Below are 21,816 nucleotides of genomic sequence, written 5' to 3' on the forward strand. Positions count from 1 at the left end.
AACTGAAATTACATACATCACCTTTCCAGCTGTAAGAAAATAAATATCTAAATTAATCTGACTGACTAAAAGATATTACAAAAATGCCCAACTTTTAGAATTGAAAAAGGCATACGAAAGAACAATACAAGAAACTTTTATAAAACATTTGAAACAAAACTAACTGGTTACCATCCCCAAAGTGCTTGCTTCAAAAATGAAAATAGCGGTTTGGCTCTCAATAACCAGGAAAATTGTAAGGCAGTTGCTAATTATTTTGGGAAACTATTAAACTGTCCAGTACCAGCGGATAAACTCCAACCACAACAAACTAATTACACCAACCCTAACCCTAAAGAACATGATGAAATCGAAATAACGAAACAAATTAAGAAAGTTAAAAATGATAAAGCACCTGGAGAAGACGGTATAATTGCAGAACTACTCAAAGCAACTGGTCCTAACAGTATAAAAGAGATCACTCAACTAATAGGACATATCTGACAACTGCGAAAAAATTGAGAACTGGAAAACTGCTCTAAATTATTCATTGCTTAAAAAAGGGGTAGAACCAATGTTAATAATTACCAAGGAATCTCTCTTCTCCTGGTCACATACAAAATTCTCTCGCCGTGTTTACTTAATTGAGTCCAAGAACAGTTGGAACCTAAAATCGGTGAACACCAAGCAGGCTTTAGACCAAACATATTCTGTCCAGAACAAATTCTTAATTTAAAAGTAATCCTTAGTCACCAAATATTTCTAATAACATTATTGTATGTAAATTTGTGGATTTTAAAAAGGCCTACAACTCAGTTGATGGTGAGTCTATCTTCCAAATTTTAAGGGAACAATGTCTGTATAATAAAGCTTCAACACTGGTTAAGGAAACTTTAAGTGATACTAGCTCTAAAGTTAAATTTGTGGGAGAAATTTCTGAACCATTTAATATAAAGACTGGTGTTAGACAGGGAGATAGACTCTCCTCATGACTGCTTAAATGTGTTTTGGAAAAGGTAATTACAGAAAGGCAAGAGCAAAAGCTGAGTCAAAATGTGGATTAATCTATCAAGTTAGGTTGAAGTAATATTAGAGTACATTGCCTCACCTTTGCAGATGATATGGCAATTTTAACTAGGGGTATTATCACAGCTCGAAAACAGATAGAAATTTTTAAAGAAGCTACAGGAAAAGTAGGATTACAAATGCCATTAAGGAATATATGACATGTAGCAAACAAGCACCAAAGTTTTTGAACATGAAATATGGAAAAAATAAAAAGGGTTTCTCAGTTTAAATACTTGGGGAAAATCATACAAGAAAGTGGTCTGGAAAGAGCTGCACATTAAGTTTGCTATCGAAAAAATGGCAGCTGCATTCAAATTAACACAAAATGTTTATAATAAAAACTCACTTTCTAAATTCTGTAAATTTAGACATTACAGCACTGTAGTCAAACCTGTGTATGTCTTCATGGAGCAGAAACTTTAATTTTAAAGAGAAAGAGGGATATTGAAGAAATTAGAAAGAAAGAAAGAAAGATTATTAGGAAAATATTAGGCCCAAAAATTACTGATGGAGAAACTTGTAGGCTGAGAAGTAATAAGCAAATATAAGAACACACAGACATGCTTGGTGACATGAGAAAATGAAGACTTAAATTTTACGGGTACATTTAAAAAATGGCACCCACCAGGTTGACAAAACAAATAGTAGAATTCTACAAAAACAGAAGTAAGGCCAAATCTGAACCTATTAAATGGATCGCTGCGATTAAGGAGGATCTTAAAGTAGGTGGTATAACTCAGGTAGACGTTACAGATAGGAAAACCATTCAGAAAAAAGATATGTGATTGAAAAGTTGGTCAGAGGGAATTAGAAAATAGACCGAAACACTGTGGTCTGATGAAAGAAAGAGACTTCATTCTGAAAGGATGAAACAAATTTGAACACAAAGGAAAGCCAGTCGTCAAAAGCGACATTGGCTGATTGTACCTCGTGTGGTCATGTAGACCATTACATGATATAAAATGTCAAAGTAAAGTAAATAAATTTGGATGCGATGTTGATGGCATGGGTTTTTTTTTTTTTTAGCTAAAATTGCTGGCCAGTATTTCTGTTAAAGGGAAAACATCCAGTACTGCCGATTGACACATGAAAGATCACACATTAAGCTAGCTTTTGGAACTACTAGTTCCTACCTTCAGAAGATGGGAGGGATGACTTGGGGGAAGGTTGAAAAGGAAGTGCATGTCAATCTGATACCCCAGGATGAAAGAGATCCATCTGTTGTCTCCTTTCTTTTTAACTTTGCCCAACTTACCCATCTCACCTCGCCCATGAAAATAGGTAATAGGTCTGAAAGCTAGGATAGTGTGTGTACTTTTATATGTAGCCATCAGCATTATTGAAAATTTCCTCTCGCGAAAGTAAGTATAGACCAGCAATTCTCTCTCTCTCTCTCTCTCTCTCTCTCTCTCTCTCTCTCTCTCTCTCTCTCTCTCTCTCATCTATCTATCTATTTATTTATCTGTCCACCTGGAGTGAATTTTCTTTTAACACAATGAACATTTAGCTTTATGTAATGTAGAAGGTAAAAAGTGACGATAAGTAGGAACTGAAGATATCCTGAAAAGAATATTTATTTGTCTGGTTTTCTGTGATAATAGAAAGTAGGAAGAAAATATGCGTACAAGTAACTTTTAATTTTAGATTATGATTCCTGGATTTGAAGTAACCAGTAACAATAGAGGCCAAAGTACTTTTTGTGTGCTTGCTGCTAACTCATGTTCAAGCAAGTGGGGAGAAGATCTTTGTCCGGCTGTGCTGTTTTCCATGGTTTCACCAAACTGATTAATGCAAATGTCAAGAAGATCATGTACACGTGGAGCTGATATTTTGTTTCAGCATATGCCGAGCAATGGCAGCAGGTTATTACTTGTTACGGTGATGTTGTGCATAGTAAAACTAACTCCACTTTGCGTCAGTCATTTTCACCATTTTGTCAGTTAAACTGCCTTTTCATATTCTGCAGTGAATTTAAAACTGGGGGTGGTATGAGGAGCTCAACAGTATGAGGTGGTACAGTCAAGTGTTGTGCTGAAGGAAGGTATCACTGTTTTGGTTTTGAGTATATAAAATAGTAAAGCTGTCCTCGACCTGACAATTTATTTTAAACTAAAATATTTTACAGTTGATATTACACTTTAATTTAAAGGTTCTGCACTGTTTTCATCATACTTATTCCACCAATTACAACAGATATGGTTTGCATTCAAAAGTGTTAGATTTTATTTTGATATTTTCTCTTAAACCGAAACATTTATGACCCACATACTGCTAATGCTTCATTATTTCACATCCTGGCTGTTTCATCAAGGACATTCTTCAGCACAAACGTTTTTGTTTTTTAAACATTGTGAATTGTGTATGGACACTGGTTTCCTTTTTTGTGAATTGTGTGTAGACACTGGTTTCCCTTTCACTGTGACTGTGCTAAGTTTTCTTTGCTCCAGCTAATGTGTTAATGTTGCTAATCAGTATTTAATTATTTTGTCTTTTCTCTTCTGGTCACGTGAAGTAGAGCCTAAAACGGAGTATACCTCGATTAAAAATATATTACACTGCACACACTAAATACTTGTATTCGTCAATCATTTTCTCTTAATTCCTTCAGTGTTTTGCTGTTACATAGAGCTATGCTGTTGACTGATGATGGAAACAAGCAAATTTATTTCATTTTAAGTAGCAATGTTCATGGAAAAAATATACTCACACACTCCAATAAAAATGCACACTGGAATATATCAGGGGTGTTCAAAAGAAAAGGTATAAAACAACAGTGGATAAAATTATTAAAAAGTATTCCCGAGAGGCCTGAGTACCACTATCCCAATGTTTCAGGAGGAAAAGGATTCCTTTTCCCAGAATTCCTGTGGATGTGATAGTAACCAGTTCTTCACTGTGTCCTTCAGTTCATCATCTGAACTGTTGCGCCTTCCTTTAAGATGTTTTTTTAGCAGACCAAATACACAGAAGTCACAGGGCAACGTGTCCAGCTGTAGGGCTGATCTCGAGCTGCTCCCACTTGAACCCCGGCCATTACACTTTGTGTGATCTTCGAGAGGGGTGGGTGCGCATTTTTGTGGCGCAGAATCACTCTCTCCATTAGTAGCTAGGCAGTTTGCTCTTGGGCCTGCATAGGCTATGGGGTGTCTCCCAGCATGTGTCACTGTTAATGTTTTTTTCCGTTATCAAGGAATTCAGTGAGTGTCGAACACCGGATGATGAAAATGACAGTGGGCGTCACCTTGCCTCCCATGGGCACAGCTTTGAATATTTTAGCAATGCATGCTTTCATTGCCTAGATGTCTAATTGTCCAAAAGTGGAGTACACAAATTTCAACCAGTTTGGTTGTGACAATGTTTTCTTCCTTTCATCTGAACTCTCATTATACACCGAAGAGCCAAAGAAAGTGGTACACCTGCCTACATATTAGGGGTCCCTTATCACTTCAACTGCACATGCCCCGCGCCATTACAGAGTCTGCATCAGCATGAACAGTCCCCTGCTGACATGCAGGGTCCATGGATTCATGAGATTGTCTCCATACCCATACACATCCATCTGCTCGATACAATTTGAAACAAGACTCGTCCAACCAGGCAACATGCTTCCAGTCATCAACAGTCCAATGTCAGTGGTGACAGGCACAGGTGTCACGCAGTGATCAAGGGTACATGAGTAGGCCTTCGACTCCAGAAGTCCATATCAATTATGTTTCGATGAATGGTTTGCATGCCAACACTTGTTGATGGCCCAACATTGAAATCTGCAGCAATTTGCAGAAGGGTTGCACTTCTGTCACACTGGATGGTTCTCTTCAGTCGTCATTGTTCCCGTTTTTGCAGGGTCTTCTTCTGGCTGCAGCAATATTGGCGATTTGATGTTTTACTGGATTTGTGATATTCACAGTACATTCGTGAAGTTGATGTACGGGGAAATCCCCACTTCCTCACTACATCGGAGATGCTGTTTCCCATCACTCTTGCATCAACTATAACACTATGTTCAACCTCACTTAAATCTTGATAATTTGCCATTGTGGTGGCAGTAACCAATCTTAACAACTGTACCAGACACTTGTTGTCTTATAAACATGTTGTCAACAGCAGTGCCATATTCTTCCTGTTCAAATATATCTGTATTTGAATACCCATACCTATACCAGGTTCTTTGGCGCTTCAGTGTAATATGTGTATGACAAAATGACATCAATGAAAATGCAGTACAGAATATAATTTGTATATGAGGTAAAATGTGCTGAGTGGTAGATACAGTGTTGAGAGGGCACACCATTTGGAAGTGGCATGGAAAGGCACACAGTCAGCACACTGCTCCCTCAAGCCTTTTCAGTTTTCCAGACCTTGGAGTTACTACTTCTGATTCGTGTAAATCATCAGTAAATCTCAATGGGCTGAGAGTACCCCATTCCAATTGTTCCAAGGAAAAATCTGATCTGAAACAGAACATACAAGCAATGAAGATTAGCAATTTCAGTATGAAATTACACGTGATTATTCGTATTGTTTCCCAAAGAGAGGAATATCCATTGTCAGTGAAGTGTAACTCAAAACGAGATGGCTATTGTCTATGGTTATTGTCTTTTAAAAAATGCTAGAAATGTAAGGCTTCTATCAATCCCAGTTTCATTGAGAGGCAATGGGGGAATATTTTGGTATTCTAGGCCCCATACGTTGTAAAAATTGTTCAGTTTGTTTTACGAATGTGAAAATCCAACTAAGTGAACTAGAGGAGAGTCATCTAGATTAAGCAATGGTTTTCACAAACTGCACTGCCAAGATTAACACTGTAGTCATTTATAGCGACACTGGCGAAACATTACACTTGACAGTTCACGTTATGTCAAGTCAGGTTGCCTATACTGCAATAGTGATGTTGCAACAGCAGCCTGTATACAAATAACAGATGATACAGATTTCCATTCCACCTTGTAAATGTAAGCTATTGAGCAATAACAATTCATTTTTTAGTCGCTGCCACAATGACGGCTAATAAACAACTGCGTAATACTGCAGATATAACTATGACAAAGCACACTCTTTTGATGATGGAGGAAAGAAATACAGGAAACAAGCTTTTGATGATGACCAATATCTTGAAAACAATACAGTACATAAATTACAAAATAAATAGTAACTGAGATGGTAAATTCTTACTCTTAAGTTTTGTTATGACAGTGATGCAATAAATAATCAATATTCATAGCTTTTTACACAGCAGTTTATGGCGACAATGGCACAATTTCATGCAACTCACTGTCATTACTGTTTTCGGAATCAGTAGCAGAACAGTCTTAACCAAGGCAAATCATTAGCTGTTCGTGATCACTAATGATACCTTCCATTGTCTGTGCTGCTTGTGTAAGTTGTTCAACATGCTCAAAGTTTTTCCTCCACAAGGCTGCATCCACAGTCGCAAGAACTTCACACAACAGCGTTTCCACCTACATTATTGTGGAGGTCTTATTATGGTTCCTTATGTTTGTCTTCAGATCACTCCATACTACGTTGATGGGGTTGAAATGGCAGTGATATGATGACAGCTTAATTACAGTATGATGCTGCTCCACGGTGATTTCATCCACTACATATGTAGGCATCATAGGCTTATTTTCTTTTAACAAAGAAATATGACAAGAGCTTCATCTTGCTCATATCTGCAGCAACATTTCGGGCCTGTAACCACTGCACGTAACTTCTTTGCAGTAGTTTGTGATTGGTGCTTCGTTCAGTAGCACTGAAATGGTATATAGTGCTCTCCATTAAAATTGCTTTAGGGCCAGAAAACTGTTTTAAAAGTTTCCCAAACCACTCGACAAATTGTATGTGGTCCATGTCTTCAAGGTAATCACCTGTCTTTTTTGACTGAGAAACTAAAAGTACATAAGGAACAAAACCACTGGAAGAACATGCATGGACTGCTTCTCTTCTCAACAGCTTATGACCACTGCTGCTTGGTATGCCATCCATTCAGCATTAATTGGCAGTTTCCCCAGCATTAACCCACGTTTTGACTAGCCATATTATGGAATGAGTGGCCCGCCCACAATTTTCTGCAAGAATGTGCTGTGAGCCATTACAAAATGTGCCTTTTCTAACACGACTTGACACATCTATCGAGCACTTTGTAGTGGAAATCCATACTTGTCAGCACAATTTTGAGTGAAGTTTTCCCAATCCTGAAAAGTTTACTTTTTTTTAACAACACTAGCAACTTTGCTGTGGTAGGATAGTCATTCCTGTCATAGTAAACATAAAGATGCCTGTGAATAGCATCAGTCTGGAAAGAAACTTAAGTTGATGCAGGGTGTATACGACCCGGAAGATCCGGGAAAAACCCGGGAAATTTTTCATCCGGGAGAAAACTGGGAAAACAGCGGGAATTATTTAGAATTCCGGGAATTATTCGTTGCTTTAGTTTTCAGCTAAATTTTTGTAATTTTGGCTGGTAAGAACCGATACCCTAACAAAGGATATTACTGTATCCCGTTACTGCAGAATAATACCGCGGCATTAAAACATGAACTAGAGAAAAAAACGAAAATAAGACTTAAATTTCAGAGGAAATGCCCCATATAAAATAACACAGTGCATGTACAAGCGTCTGCCAACAGCAAAATGTGTCAAAGGCTTTAGGAAGACTATGCAATGCATCATAACAACAAATTGCCTCCAATGAGTGTGACGTCACAACTATTTACATTACATTCATTTAAGCAGTTATGAGCAGTCTCATGCACACACACATTTGAGTCGCATAGGAGTAATACTTTCTCCCGCTTCTGGCTACAGAAATTTGGCTGTTGGCTGTGTAAGCAGCAGTAGCAGCAACCACCCACATAGGGCAGCCGGAAAAATTTTACTGGCGCGCCCAAGGTTTTTGGACATTTCTGAATGAATTATAAGTTGATTTCTGAATGAATTATAAGTTTATTTTTGAATGCGTGCATAGTGTACGTGATGTCTCTGCCAGGGGAATTGTCGTCACATCTAGAAATGAACTTTCCTGCAAACAAAACGAGACTGGGCTATTAGTTAGTAAAGTTAACCAGGGAATGAGCTATGACAGTGGTAGGAATAGTTACAGACTTAGTGATGTCAAGATTGTTTGTTAGAAGGAGGAAGGAGAAGAAACGGGGGCATCACACAAATTGTGGAAGAATATGATGATTTCAAGTTTATACAAAAATTTCGTTCTACTACTTTCGGTCTCGTTCAAGAGAAATTGGAGCGTATGAATGAAATGTGAACCTATTTCCTAACATAAAGCGTTTTGATTGTAGTAGGTATTTCGTATTGGTACTTCGTGAATTATATTGTCGTACTATAAAAATGGTCATTATTTCCAAAACAGTCTCGCTTATTTTGTGTGTTACAATTGCTGCAATATTGGAAAGGCCTATTTTGTTTTTTCCAACACACAGTGACAAAATAGACGCAATCAGATCGAGAAACCACACCAGTCTTGGATACTACTTGTATTAACAGGTTTTTCAGTATTATACGACGACATTTCGATTTTTCTTGTAGCAAAACGTTTGACGAACTATGGTGAGGTAATAGTTCCTTCGCAGAAAGGGAAGCACGCCATGTAAAGCTGTAGCAAGATTAGAGAGAAAAATCGCTAGGACCTAAGGATTCAAGAAATGTGTACTGTCTTGCCTGTCTCTTGTCTTTACTGGTTTTAGGTATCCTATATTTAATTTTATGTCACACAGAAGAGCAAGCTATTAGCTAATAGGCATAAAAAGTCCAGATTTTCTGAATAGTTCTTGTTCTCCCAGTTACAAATAATCCCATCCAGTATTAATTGCATTTATTTTTATTTTTTAGAGGGGCAGGATGTCAAACCGGCCGACTGGGAGCAGGAAAGGCTCTACAGGGCATTTTAATTTCCACTGTCCTGAAATAGTTTGATGGCATGCATTGCAAAATATACACGTTTGAGTTCCACAGAGCGCAGTACAGTGACATGTGGTATAAGAATGTTGTTTGAAGAGGCGTGGCACTGCACTTCGGCACACTTAAGACCGAATAACATGTCTTACATTTCCTCGAAGATATATGTTTTATGTATCAGACTCTTCAGAAGGATGTGCGCTACAAAATGAACTTATTTTTGAAAAGTATTATTATTATTATTATATATTTTTGACGTGCGCAGAGCAGTCTGAGTTATAGTAGGGTGATGGGTAGTCTCCACGTGACCCGTTTTTACATTTAGTGATTTTTCTATTTCCTCTTCATTTACTGCTCTCACGTCAAAAGAAAACAAGACGGATTTGTGTGGCTTGGAGCTATCAAGTGAATTAAAATACATTCACATAATTACAGAAGGCTAAAATATGTTACTAGTTTCAGATTTTATTTTATTTCCACCATTCTGACCGTCAAGCATTAATCGCCTTGCAGAACAATAAAGTTATTTTTGTCGGTTTGCTAAAGAAATTTGGCCTTTATTAAGCTTTCCTGCTGAGGCAGTAAATTTACACTCCTGGAAATGGAAATAAGAACACATTGACACCGGTGTGTCAGACCCACCATACTTGCTCCAGACACTGCGAGAGGGCTGTACAAGCAATGATCACACGCACGGCACAGCGGACACACCAGGAACCGCGGTGTTGGCTGTCGAATGGCGCTAGCTGCGCAGCATTTGTGCACCGCCGCCGTCAGTGTCAGCCACTTTGCCGTGGCATACGGAGCTCCATCGCAGTCTTTAACACTGGTAGCATGCCGCGACAGCGTGGACGTGAACCGTATGTGCAGTTGACGGACTTTGAGCGAGGGCATATAGTGGGCATGCGGGAGGCCGGGTGGACGTACCGCCGAATTGCTTAACACGTGGGGTGTGAGGTCTCCACAGTACATCGATGTTGTCGCCACTGGTTGGCGGAAGGTGCACGTGCCCATCGACCTGGGACCGGACCGCAGCGACGCACGGATGCACGCCAAGACCGTAGGATCCTACGCAGTGCCGTAGGGGACAACACCGCCACTTCCCAGCAAATTAGGGACACTGTTGCTCCTGGGGTATCGGCGAGGACCATTCGCAACCGTCTCCATGAAGCTGGGCTACGGTCCCGCACACCGTTAGGCCGTCTTCCGCTCACGCCCCAACATCGTGCAGCCCGCCTCCAGTGGTGTCGCGACAGGCGTGAATGGAGGGACGAATGGAGACGTGTCGTCTTCAGCGATGAGAGTCGCTTCTGCCTTGGTGCCAATGATGGTCGTATGCGTGTTTGGCGCCGTGCAGGTGAGCGCCACAATCAGGACTGCATACGACCAAGGCACACAGGGCCAACACCCGGCATCATGGTGTGGGGAGTGATCTCCTACACTGGCCGTACACCACTGGTGATCGTCGAGGGGACACTGAATAGTGCACGGTACATCCAAACCGTCATCGAACCCATCGTTCTACCATTCCTAGACCGGCAAGGGAACTTGCTGTTCCAACAGGACAATGCACGTCCGCATGTATCCCGTGCCACCCAACGTGCTCTAGAAGGTGTAAGTCAACTACCCTGGCCAGCAAGATCTCCGGATCTGTCCCCCATTGAGCATGTTTGGGACTGGATGAAGCGTCGTCTCACGCGGTCTGCACGTCCAGCACGAACGCTGGTCCAACTGAGGCGCCAGGTGGAAATGGCATGGCAAGCCGTTCCACAGGACTACATCCAGCATCTCTACGATCGTCTCCATGGGAGAATAGCAGCCTGCATTGCTGCGAAAGGTGGATATACACTGTACTAGTGGCGACATTGTGCATGCTCTGTTGCCTGTGTCTATGTGCCTGTGGTTCTGTCAGTGTGATCATGTGATGTATCTGACCCCGGGAATGTGTCAATAAAGTTTCCCCTTCCTGGGACAATGAATTCACGGTGTTCTTATTTCAATTTCCAGGAGTGTATTTGAAACAAAGTGTTTAATTCCACACTATTGGCTAGTTTCAACTGTTCACTGTATTTCAATAGCATGTTTTTATCTTCTAGCACGTATGGCATTGCCATAATAAAGAATCAAACATGAGATAATATACACTGGTACTCCACAAAAATTTACGTCCCGAAAACCATACCGAAAAGCTTAATATCAGGTCGAGGCCTACGTCATTGGGAATCTGGACATACGAATGTATGCTTTAAGGCGAACTATGCATTTTAGTATCGTTCACGAAATTCCGACGCTCATGGAGTATCCTCTGAAGTTTTGTTTCTTTTATGACATAGTGTAAGAAAGATCTTTTAATGTTTTACAAGTACGAACATACTGGCTTACTGCATCACCGTAGCTGCGCAAGCGCGGTGACTCCTATTTTCTGGCGCTCTCTGGCAACTGCTGAAATGAATCTATTTATAACAGTTCGTGGGAAAATATTGCGAATTGTGGTTCGAAAAGCGTTATTTTCAAAGTAGATTTTCTTTTACCCAAGATGAACTATGTGCGAGAATTTCGATAAATTTCTTAAATCGCAGAGCGTTTGCTCTCATTTAAAAATCAACTCTTTGATGATGGCGAGCCAATTAGAAGAATTTTGAGCCCAGAAGATCAGAGATTTACGTCGCCATTAAAAATTTTACTGGCATATTTGTATGATGTATGTGTAACATGCGCTAAACAGATCAACATTATATGTGAAAGCTTAGCTTCTCTTGTCGCTTATTAATCTTGGAGACAAATATTATATGCGAAAGCTTTTCTGTTCTTGTAGGAACACTATGTACAGTAACTTAAACCATTAACTTTTCCTGTTGGTGGAATTCGCATTTATACTTCCGTAATATGAAAATTTTCAACATACATGTTGCTGCATATCAAAGATATTTCCAAAATATGTTTTTTCCCCTTGAGTTTTGTTTTCTAAAGTGCTGAGAAATTCTATGCTGCTGTACAAAACCATATCCGTTCAAAGGATTGATAAGTTTTACAGTTCCGACGGAAAGTATACTGTCACTTAACATGGAAAAAGTGTATTTTCACTCGGGAGAAAACGTATTTTTAATCGGAAGATCCGGGAAAAATCCGGGAATTTTTTTTCCTTGTCCACGTATACACCCTGTTGGTGACAGGTTAAGGCTGCCTTTTTCCATTTCCAGGAGTTGGTAAAAATACATTATCTGAACTAGATGCCACGAAATCATTATGGCTAACACCTACATCTCTCAACTTTTACAACAACACTCCCTTATGTATTATTGTTCTTGCACTAATTCCACTACTTTACCGGCAGGAACTGAAGGCTGTCCATGAATACTTAGGTATTCTTTCTCCTGCTCGTAAAGCTAAGGAGTTCTCCATAGTAACTCCAGGGCCTGACTGTGTTTAGCAGCACAGCTCACCGCAAAGGATTGTCACTAGATGAATGAATGATTTTCTATGGCATTTTTCAAGTATCTGAGTTTCTAAAGCACAGACCAACACAAACACACAGTAGAAACCGACGGCAATGCACATTGTTTGTGTATACACAAAAGAAAGCCATCAGCACAGGAGCTGTGACATGAAAACGGGAAATGATTACAGTCTGGAATTCGTTTGTGCCGCATGCCTGGATCTCTGAGCTTCTTGCTCTTCACTTGTTAAATTGTTATGCTGCCAATCTGAAACACATACGTTAAGTGCAAAGCTTCAACAGCCTCGGTGTAGACTTTATGTACTGGAACTAATTGTAGAGATATAATGTCGTAACAATTCTTTTTTTTAAGTGGGGGAAAGACAGCAGAGGATATTGCAAAAGATAACAGCAGCTGGAAAACGATGGGCTGGATATTGTGTAATGCAGGACTTAAGGTTATGTCAGTGTCGCTTCAGTGTCAGGTGTTCATGGCATTGAAAAATTCGAGAATTGTAGAGGAGATATATTCATTCTCCTCGTCATCTACGTATAAATTGGGAATTCTTGTAAGAGGGGAGGGATTTGAAATGATTGTCTTATACTTGCTGGAGTGTTGATTGTTAATTATAATTCAGTTAAACCCATGAAAGAAAGCGGGGTGACAATTTTGAGCAGCATGGAAGATAATGAAAGATCCATCTAAGGCAAATCTTGATACGAGATCTGACACAAGATACTGGAGGCAGTAAAGTTGGTTTAACAATGTTTACAGTCTCCAAAAATGATTCTTTGGATAAAGGACTCACCAAATTAAAAACATTTAATGAAATTTGAGTGACGGAACAAACTAAAATTATGGACAGTGCTGTTACTCTGGCACTAAAAGAATGCAGTGATATGGACATTAACATTCATCGATAAGCAATAAGAAGGGTAAATGAAACAAATCCAAATGAACTAGCTCATGACAGTGGATTATCAATTGGAGAAGTAGATCGTCAATTAGTGTTGGAATGCGTAGACTGGCTGTAGAAGGAAATGTCATGACGATATGCAACCATGAAGGAAATTGCCAAAATTTCCCAAATTTTTGAAACAAAGTGTATACTTGAAGCTTCCAATGATGCTCTAGCTGTATTAGTTGAGAAACTTGTAGAAATTTATGATCAGTTTGATGACAAGCAGATGCAGCAAGAAATGAAAAGGTATCCTAGGAATCTGTGTGCATCAGAGATGAATGTGGATGGTGCTGCTATATGGACAGCTGAAGAAATCTTTCAATTTATAATGAAATGAAACTTTAGTGAATCATTACCATGTAAATCACTGTCGCATCATACGAGAGAAGTTTTTCTAAACTGAATCTAATAAAAAATTTTCTTCATGTTACAGTGAATCAGGAATGTCTAGCCAATCTGTCTATTTTATCAACTGAAAGAAATGCTTCAAATGAAATAAATTTAACCAGTGGTATTGAAAACTTCATTAAAATAAAAGCACGAAAATGTATCACATAATGATATCAATAATAAATACTGTCTCATACTAAGGTTACAGAACTAACTGATATTATAAATTTATAAGCTATGTTTCCAGAGCTATAAAGTAAAAGATAATTTTCTTTTCTTTATTATTTCCATGCAGCCTGCCTGATGGTGTCTGTCCTAAATGCTGATTCGTGTTCTACATTTCTCACTTACACCTTTGAATGTGTACGGGTACATTACAATTACTAGAATGCTGAGTGAAAACATTATAAATACTTTGTTTCTTTTTTGTCAGGCATTACATTTGTAATTTTTTTTTTTTATGTAAGTATCTAACCAACACAGGGGCCTCATTCTGTTTCATCATCCCGGGCCCCTTGGCAGCTTAGCCCATCACTGATCCCGAGTTTGGGTTTCAGCCTGGGTCTCGGTCCAGCACACAGTTTTAATCTGCACACTCTGCTGCAGAGTGAAAAATTCATTGACTTGTCAAGTTGCTTTGGGTCATTCCATGTCAAATCATTCAGAAATTTTAGGAAATGACATCCATCGTCACACAAATCCTTGAAATTTTGGGTAGTGGAAGTTTACCTAGATATTATATTCCCATTTCCAAAATGTAAATGTTGCAGGTCAATTAATTTTTCACTTATGATAAAAAGAAGTTGTATAGATTCAGGAATTCAGGCTTTCATAGACGAGTTCCTTTATAATTTAAAAATGCAGTAGTTCCTACAGTTTTTGCAGTGGAAGCTAGATTTTTTTTAGTTAAAGAGGAAGGTGTGTATTTTTATAGTCATGCTTCTTGTAGTGAATATCCATCATCTACATCTCAGAAAAAATTGTAAATAATTTCTTTTATACAAAATCCATGCATGGACATAATAATTTTTTAAGGTATTGCCCCCACATAGATACCTTTGAAAAATTTAAATATTACTATTAATATTCCATTATGTCACACGCAAAAAGAATCAGTTTGTAGAAATAATGGAAAGTGTGAAAAACAACAACGTAATTGTAAAAGAAATATTAAAGTTGCTAATTCATGACTACCATGCGACCACTAAATTGCTGAACTTAGCTGCACTGGATTTCCCTAGGAACAAACCATATCTGAGAACACTGTTTTATTGCCACTACATGTATTGCATCAACCAGTTCTTTTGTTTTGAGTCATGTGTTCACTAAGCATGCAGTTCTGAGCTCTTGTACTGAGTTGTACCCACAGTTAACTATTGGTTAAAAATTCTTTTGTTGCAGTTTTTAACTATTCATTTGAAAGCAAAAGTAAGTCCCCTAATGTTACAATAATAATGTGAAATACTTTCATAATGAAACAATGGGATAGAATGATTTTTTGTTATTTAATTACTTTTTCGGCTACACCAATCATCTTTTGAATTATTTATGACAAATATTGGTTTTATGACTAAAGCAGTATGGAAAGTACAAGTAGGCAGTGTTTTCTTGGACAGTATCTGCAAGATATATGTGATAATGCTCTGACTTGTGTGAATGACCTGATGAGTGAAGAACAAGAAAATGGCGAAGCAACATTCATTCATACTGTGATTTAAGTGTTTAGTGTGTGTGTGTGTGTGTGTTAAACACAAAGACAGGTACCTGCGCAGATTCTCTCTACAAAAGAGAATTTGCTGTGATCTCTTCAAGTGCCGTATATTTATTATTATTATAACGATTGTTCCGCTTTAGGAGAGCGATTGAACTTTAATTCATAATTTCATCTTCGGATGTTTTTCTTCTTTGCTTCCCAAAACCACCTCATCCTCTCAGAATGCTCCTTCTTCCGTTCCTCTGTCCATTTTTTACCAGGCTGACGCGATGTTCTTTCCCCAAACTTCACACTTGTGATTTTATGCCGGCACTTGGTGCGATCTTAGAGATTTTTTATGTTGATCTGCTGTAGATCCATCTGGACTTCTTTCAGCCATTCCGTGCCACATTTACTTCTTGTTATAATATTGAATAATTTCTTTGCCGTTCTGGAGTCTTCCATCCTGTAGATGTGTATATAAAATTTGGCTCGGCGCTTTCTGATTTCATCTTTTACTATGTTGATCTTTCTATAGAGCTCGTTTTGTGGTCTCTTCATCCAAATGCCATTTTTGTTGATTGGACCGTAAATCTTCCTGAGAATTTTTCTTTCCTGCTTTTCTATTTCCTTAATTTTAGAATGACCATCAATCACCATTGTTTCAGCTGCATAGATTGCTTCTGGAAGAATCACTGTTGTATAGTGCCTTAATTTTGCGTCTGTCGAAATGCACTTCTTGTTGTAATGCGTCCATGTTAGCTTCTAGGCTTTCTGGAGCTTGGTGATTCTTTGTTCATTGGCAATTCGGTTTAATCCTGAGGACTGTATAGCTTCACCGAGGTATTTAAAATGGCAGACTTGTGCAATTTTACCATATTTTGTTATTAAAGGGGATTTATTTTCTGGCTGCCTTTCCATATATTTGGTTTTTTCATAAGATATCTGTAGTCCGGTTTTTTGTGAAATTTCATGTAGTTTTTCCACTGTGTGAATCGCTTCTGTTCTGTTATTGGTGATAATTGCAATATCGTCAGCAAAAGCAAGGCACTTGACTTTAATTCGGTTCTCTTTGTTGATACCAATTTGGATACCCTTTACGTGAGGTTCCCATTCCCTGATTATCTTTTCTAGAACAATATTGAAAAGGATTGGGTATAGTCCGTGCCCCTGTCGGACTCCAGATTTGATTTCGAAGGGTTCTGATACTTCGCCCATTTCACTTTGGCCGTTGTTCCTGTAAGTGTCTGTTCTGTGATTTTTCGTGTCTTTCGGTCGATCCCAAATTCTTCCATGATTTTAAACAGGGTTCCACGGTCCACTGAATCATATGCTTTCCTGAAGTCGATGAATGTAACTACTGTGTTTCTGCATTTCCTCATTTGTAATATTGTCTTTAAGCACCAAGTGCCATATATATATAAAAACAAAGATGATGTGACTTACCAAACGAAAGCGCTGGCGCGTCGATAGACACACAAACATACACACACAAAATTCAAGCTTTCGCAACAAACTGTTGCCTCATCAGGAAAGAGGGAAGGAGAGGGAAAGACGAAAGGATGTGGGTTTTAAGGGAGAGGGTAAGGAGTCATTCCAATCCCGGGAGCGGAAAGACTTACCTTAGGGGGGAAAAAAGGACAGGTATACATTCGCGCGCACACACACACATCCATCCACACATATACATACGTGGAATGTTTCCCTCTAATATCCATTCGCATGAATGGACACAGGCAGACAGTGTTTGTTGGTAATGAGGATCACCCTGTGGCTAAACATGCCTTGGTGCACGGCCAGCACATCTTGGCGCAGTGTTACACCGTCCGGGTTATCTGGATACTTCCCACTAACACCAACCTATCCGAACTCCGGAGATGGGAACTTGCTCTTCAATATATCCTCTCTTCCCGTTATCCACCAGGCCTCAATCTCCGCTAATTTCAAGTTGCCGCCACTCATACCTCACCTGTCATTCAACAACATCTTTGCCTCTGCACTTCTGCCTCGACTGACATCTCTGCCCAAACTCTTTGTCTTCAAATATGTCTGCTTGTGTCTGTATATGTGTGAATGGATATGTGTGTTTGTGCAAGTGTATACCCGTCCTTTTTTCCCCCTAAGTTAAGTCTTTCCGCTCCCGGGATTGGGATGACTCCTTACCCTCTCCCTTAAAACCCACATCCTTTCGTCTTTCCCTCTCCTTCCCTCTTTCCTGATGAGGCAACAGTTTGTTGCGAAAGCTTGAATTTTGTGTGTGTGTGTGTGTTTGTGTTTGTTTGTGTGTCTATCGACGTGCCAGCGCTTTCGTTTGGTAAGTCACATCATCTTTGTTTATATCTGTGTGTGTGTGTGTGTGTGTGTGTGTGTGTGTGTGTGTGTGTGTGCAGACTCCTGAAAAATCTGTGCTCAACACCAGCTTAACTAGCTTAGGAGTATCTCCTGTAAAGCTGCATTCAGTTGCTCAGCATAGTCGGAATGCAGCAGCCAAACGAAAATTGGAATCAGTAGCTGGGGCTCTGAAAACTGAAATTTCACATACATATCAAGTTGAGCTGGCTGCTGATGCCAGAACTATCCCCAACAGTACTGTATTCTCTCTATTAAAAATCCTGAAGACAAAGTAGGATTCTTAAAATTTGCTTCTCTTCGACCAAAACAGTGTATACTTGCAGGATCATCAGGGACATATACCGTATGTGTGTGCATTTACCACCAAAACATTAAACTGCTTCTAAATTCCATTTCTATTAAAGAAACAGACCAAGATCTAATTCAAATAATAACATGTGATATAAATAACCGAGCCTGTATGCTTCGTCTGTGTGAAAAATGCCCCACCAGTTCATTGCTTCAAACCCACTTAGAAAATAAAATATAAGATTATGATCCTGATGAGATGGTTCAGTACAGTCAATGGGTATCAACTGATAGAATGACTTTGTGTTCAAATCACTTCTCTATCAGAATTCTGTGACACACTAATTAAGAAAATTGAAGAAATTACTCCACACCCTTTTGTTTCTCAATCACAATCTGATTATCCGAAAATGAAGAAGGAAACTCTTGATGAAGGATCAGTGTTAATTTTAATGGGTTTCAGGGAAAATCTCAATTTTGTTCAAGATGAGGTGCAGGGGTACCATTGGAACAATGTCAGCTGCACTCTTCACACTGTCCATGTATATTACAAAAAGGACAAACAGTTGCATGCAAAAAGTATTTGGATTGTTTCTGGTAATCTAGAACATGATGTTGCCTTTGTGTACCAGACTCACAAGACTGTATTGAATTTTTTAAAGTGTCAATTTCCAGAAATTCTTCTTGCATATGTTGATTACTTCACTGATGGTTGTGCTGCACAATAGAAAAATTGTAGGAATTCCAGAAATATCTGCTACCTTGAACACGACCTTAAGTGCAGCTGATCCTTTTTTGGTACCAGCCATGGCAAATCTCCCTGTGATGGTATTAGTGGCACTGTTAAGACTAGTCACAAAAACAAGTTTGCAAAGAGTTTAAAAGCATAAAATACTTACAGCTTCACAGGTATTTGAATTCTGTCATGAAAACCTGCAAGGTCTTTCATTTCTCTTTGTTTCAAAAGATGAAACGGTACAAGTCGGACATTATATTTCTCAGCACTTCACAGGTGCAAAAACAATTCCTGGAACGCGATCTATGCATCACATTGTACCAGTGTCTCCAGTCAATTTCAGTATTGCGCATGATTTCTCTGATGCACTTCCACCACTAATGCCAGAATGCACTGTGCAGCCCAACTGCTGTGTTGCTTGTGCATATGACTCTTTTAAGTATTTGGGAATTGTTAAGAGGGTGAATTGTGAAGAAGGGAAGGAGATGTTACAGTAAGGTTCATGTATCCTTATGGACCATCCCCATCCTTCTGTTGGTCTGTGGTAATGTTGTTTGTGATGTTTCTTTCTCTCATATTCTGTGTGAAGTTCACATCACCACAGCAACAGGCCGTACTTATTCTCTGAGCAAAGAGTCCTCAAAGTTGGTGAAAGAAAAGTGGTTCTCATACAAAAAAATATTATCTAAGCATCAAAGTGTCTTGTCACATTTTTAGTTCTGAATCAACTTGAATGCAGATTGCAGCACCAGCATTTTGTGCAGTGTTGACAATATTGGCTTCGGACAGAATGCTTAAATATTATAAACAAAATGCTATGTATTTTTACATTGAGTTAATTTGATTATGGCAGACGTAAGAAAGTGTTCATATGTCATGTAATTTACAAGTCGCCCTATATTCTATAATGTGCAATTTTGTTTCATATATTGCAAATTTTGTTCAATTTGAATATTGTTATGTGCACTTACGTTGTTAATGTCTCTTGGGTAGTAATTGTATTTCTCTCCAGGATATATATAATTTTTTCCCAGTTCCATTCATTTCTCAAAACTGATTTTTTGTGTGATGAAAACTTTATTATTTGTAGATCACTTTCTAATTTTTTCAATGTTTTCCAGAGGGGGACAGCTGTCCAAAATATTTTTTCTAATTTAATTGGACAATTCTAACATGTTTTCAGAAACTACATTTTGAAAAGGATATTCAGGGAAAAACTGTTAGCATACCATTTTTTATTTAAAAACTGCAGCCAATTTTCAAATTTCTACAGTTTGCTTCAAAGTAACGCATTGCATCAAACTTTCAGCAATTGCTACCAACAGAATGTATGTAAAGCAATAAAAATTGACAAAGGTTCATGATATTAGATACAAAAGCAGTACACGAAATCTTAGTTCACAACTAGATAATGGGTGTCATGGCCTGGATGACTCGACATGGAATGACTCTTTGTGTTTATTTAGTTCCGGAGGGTTGACAATATAAAATCAACAGCTGTTCTGTGTGTATGAATGCTAATAAGTAATGACCAATATTCTTATTATCATAACTCAACCTGTAACATTTAGTACCGTGTTGATGAAGTGAAATCATATTTTGGTTGATATGATGTCTGATGCTTGTAACACTGTATAATTCTTATTACAGAAGCCTTAGTTAGCATGGGCTACACCAGAACTGAAATTGAAGAGAGTTTAGCAAATGCAAAATATGATGATGTTTTTGCAACGTATCTTCTCCTTGGAAGGAAGTCATCAGATGTAAGTGTAATGAGAATCAGTGTTATTAGATGGCGCCTCTCTCTCTCTCTCTCTCTCTCTCTCTCTCATGCATTTTAGTTTACCTATTCCTTAAGTCGTCTGTCAAATATTACACAAAATACAAAAGTTTCAACTTCTAGATTTAAAAAATGTTAAATGAGAGTATGGAAGTTGATTGTTTAATTATATTTTGTATAATGGAGCCTTCTGCATGACAAATTTCACTATGAGTTCTTAAATCACAACTAAATTTAAATGTAACTCATGCAAAAAAAAAAAGTAATTGTTACTACTGAGGATCAAAGAGGCATCTGTATTTGTAACTTTTTGAAAATATAGCTAGACCAAGATCAATAAACACAGCAAATTAAATAAAGGAAATTGACTATAGCTCCGGAAAACAAGTAAGGCAAAGACTGTCGATACCTGCAAAAATCTCAGTGCAACAATGAAAGAAATGAAAGATAAAATTAATGCAGAAGGTAGCTGCAGGAAGAAGGGGAATAGTAACAGGAATAATTATGATATAAATAGAATAGAAAATGCTTGTTGAATGTAATATAGCTCTCCATTAAAGTTACAATTATTTTCTTTTACAGCCTGAAAGTGATGGTTCGAGATCTGGAAGTTCTTTGTCACTTCGTAATATTCCACCAGCCGTGACCCAGGGTAATGCACAGTCACCTTCTCATGGGCACCGTGGTGTACATCGATCAAGTTCAGCAACGAATGCCAAACCTAGCCGGAGAGCGTCCTCTGGTGGTGAAACTTTGCGTGAGTCACCAGCTACTGCTGCTGGGGGTGGGCATCTCTGCTCAGTTCTGTATCCCACTGCACTAGTAGTTACCATCATAGTGCACTTCGCACAATTTCAGGCTTTACAGTAGTGCACTGGCGAAATGCGCTTTTAGTTGCTTCCATGTTTACTTTCAAACCAGCATGTCACCATCATAGTCGTCTGACATTTGTGAACATAGCCCTAATTGGAAGATACGTAGTGTTCACATGGGAGTTGCAGTAAAAGACATTTTTATACGAAGTTGTTTACCCCGTGCTGTGAATGTTGACGTTTTTTAGTATTGCTGCCATGGTTGGTGCTGGAAGTCTCCTGTTTTGTGATCTTCCTCACCATGTTGTAAAATCTGATAATGAATTGAAATTATTTAACTTTGGGATGAACAAGTATTATCAAAAAGTGACATTTTTACTATGTATACTGTGTCTTTACATATGTG

The 21,816-nt window shown here is 38.6% G+C and overlaps 1 protein-coding gene across 12 annotated transcripts in view; it reads left to right on the forward strand.

The window, feature by feature from the left end:
* The window catches only part of LOC126255653 (serine/threonine-protein kinase MARK2), a 301,860-nt gene that overhangs the window by 186,505 nt on the left and 93,539 nt on the right, over positions 1–21,816 (forward strand). For 11 of the 12 annotated variants that reach the window (XM_049955420.1, XM_049955424.1, XM_049955426.1 and 8 more), the window contains 2 exons: positions 20,469–20,581; positions 21,181–21,382. In XM_049955420.1, the coding sequence (XP_049811377.1) occupies positions 20,469–20,581; positions 21,181–21,382 (315 nt within the window). The remainder of the gene's footprint in view (positions 1–20,468; positions 20,582–21,180; positions 21,383–21,816) is intronic. The other variant, XM_049955418.1, reaches the window with a different exon arrangement.

This window comes from Schistocerca nitens, chromosome 1 (genome assembly GCF_023898315.1).
Source record: "Schistocerca nitens isolate TAMUIC-IGC-003100 chromosome 1, iqSchNite1.1, whole genome shotgun sequence".
Taxonomy (NCBI): Eukaryota; Metazoa; Arthropoda; class Insecta; order Orthoptera; family Acrididae; genus Schistocerca; species Schistocerca nitens.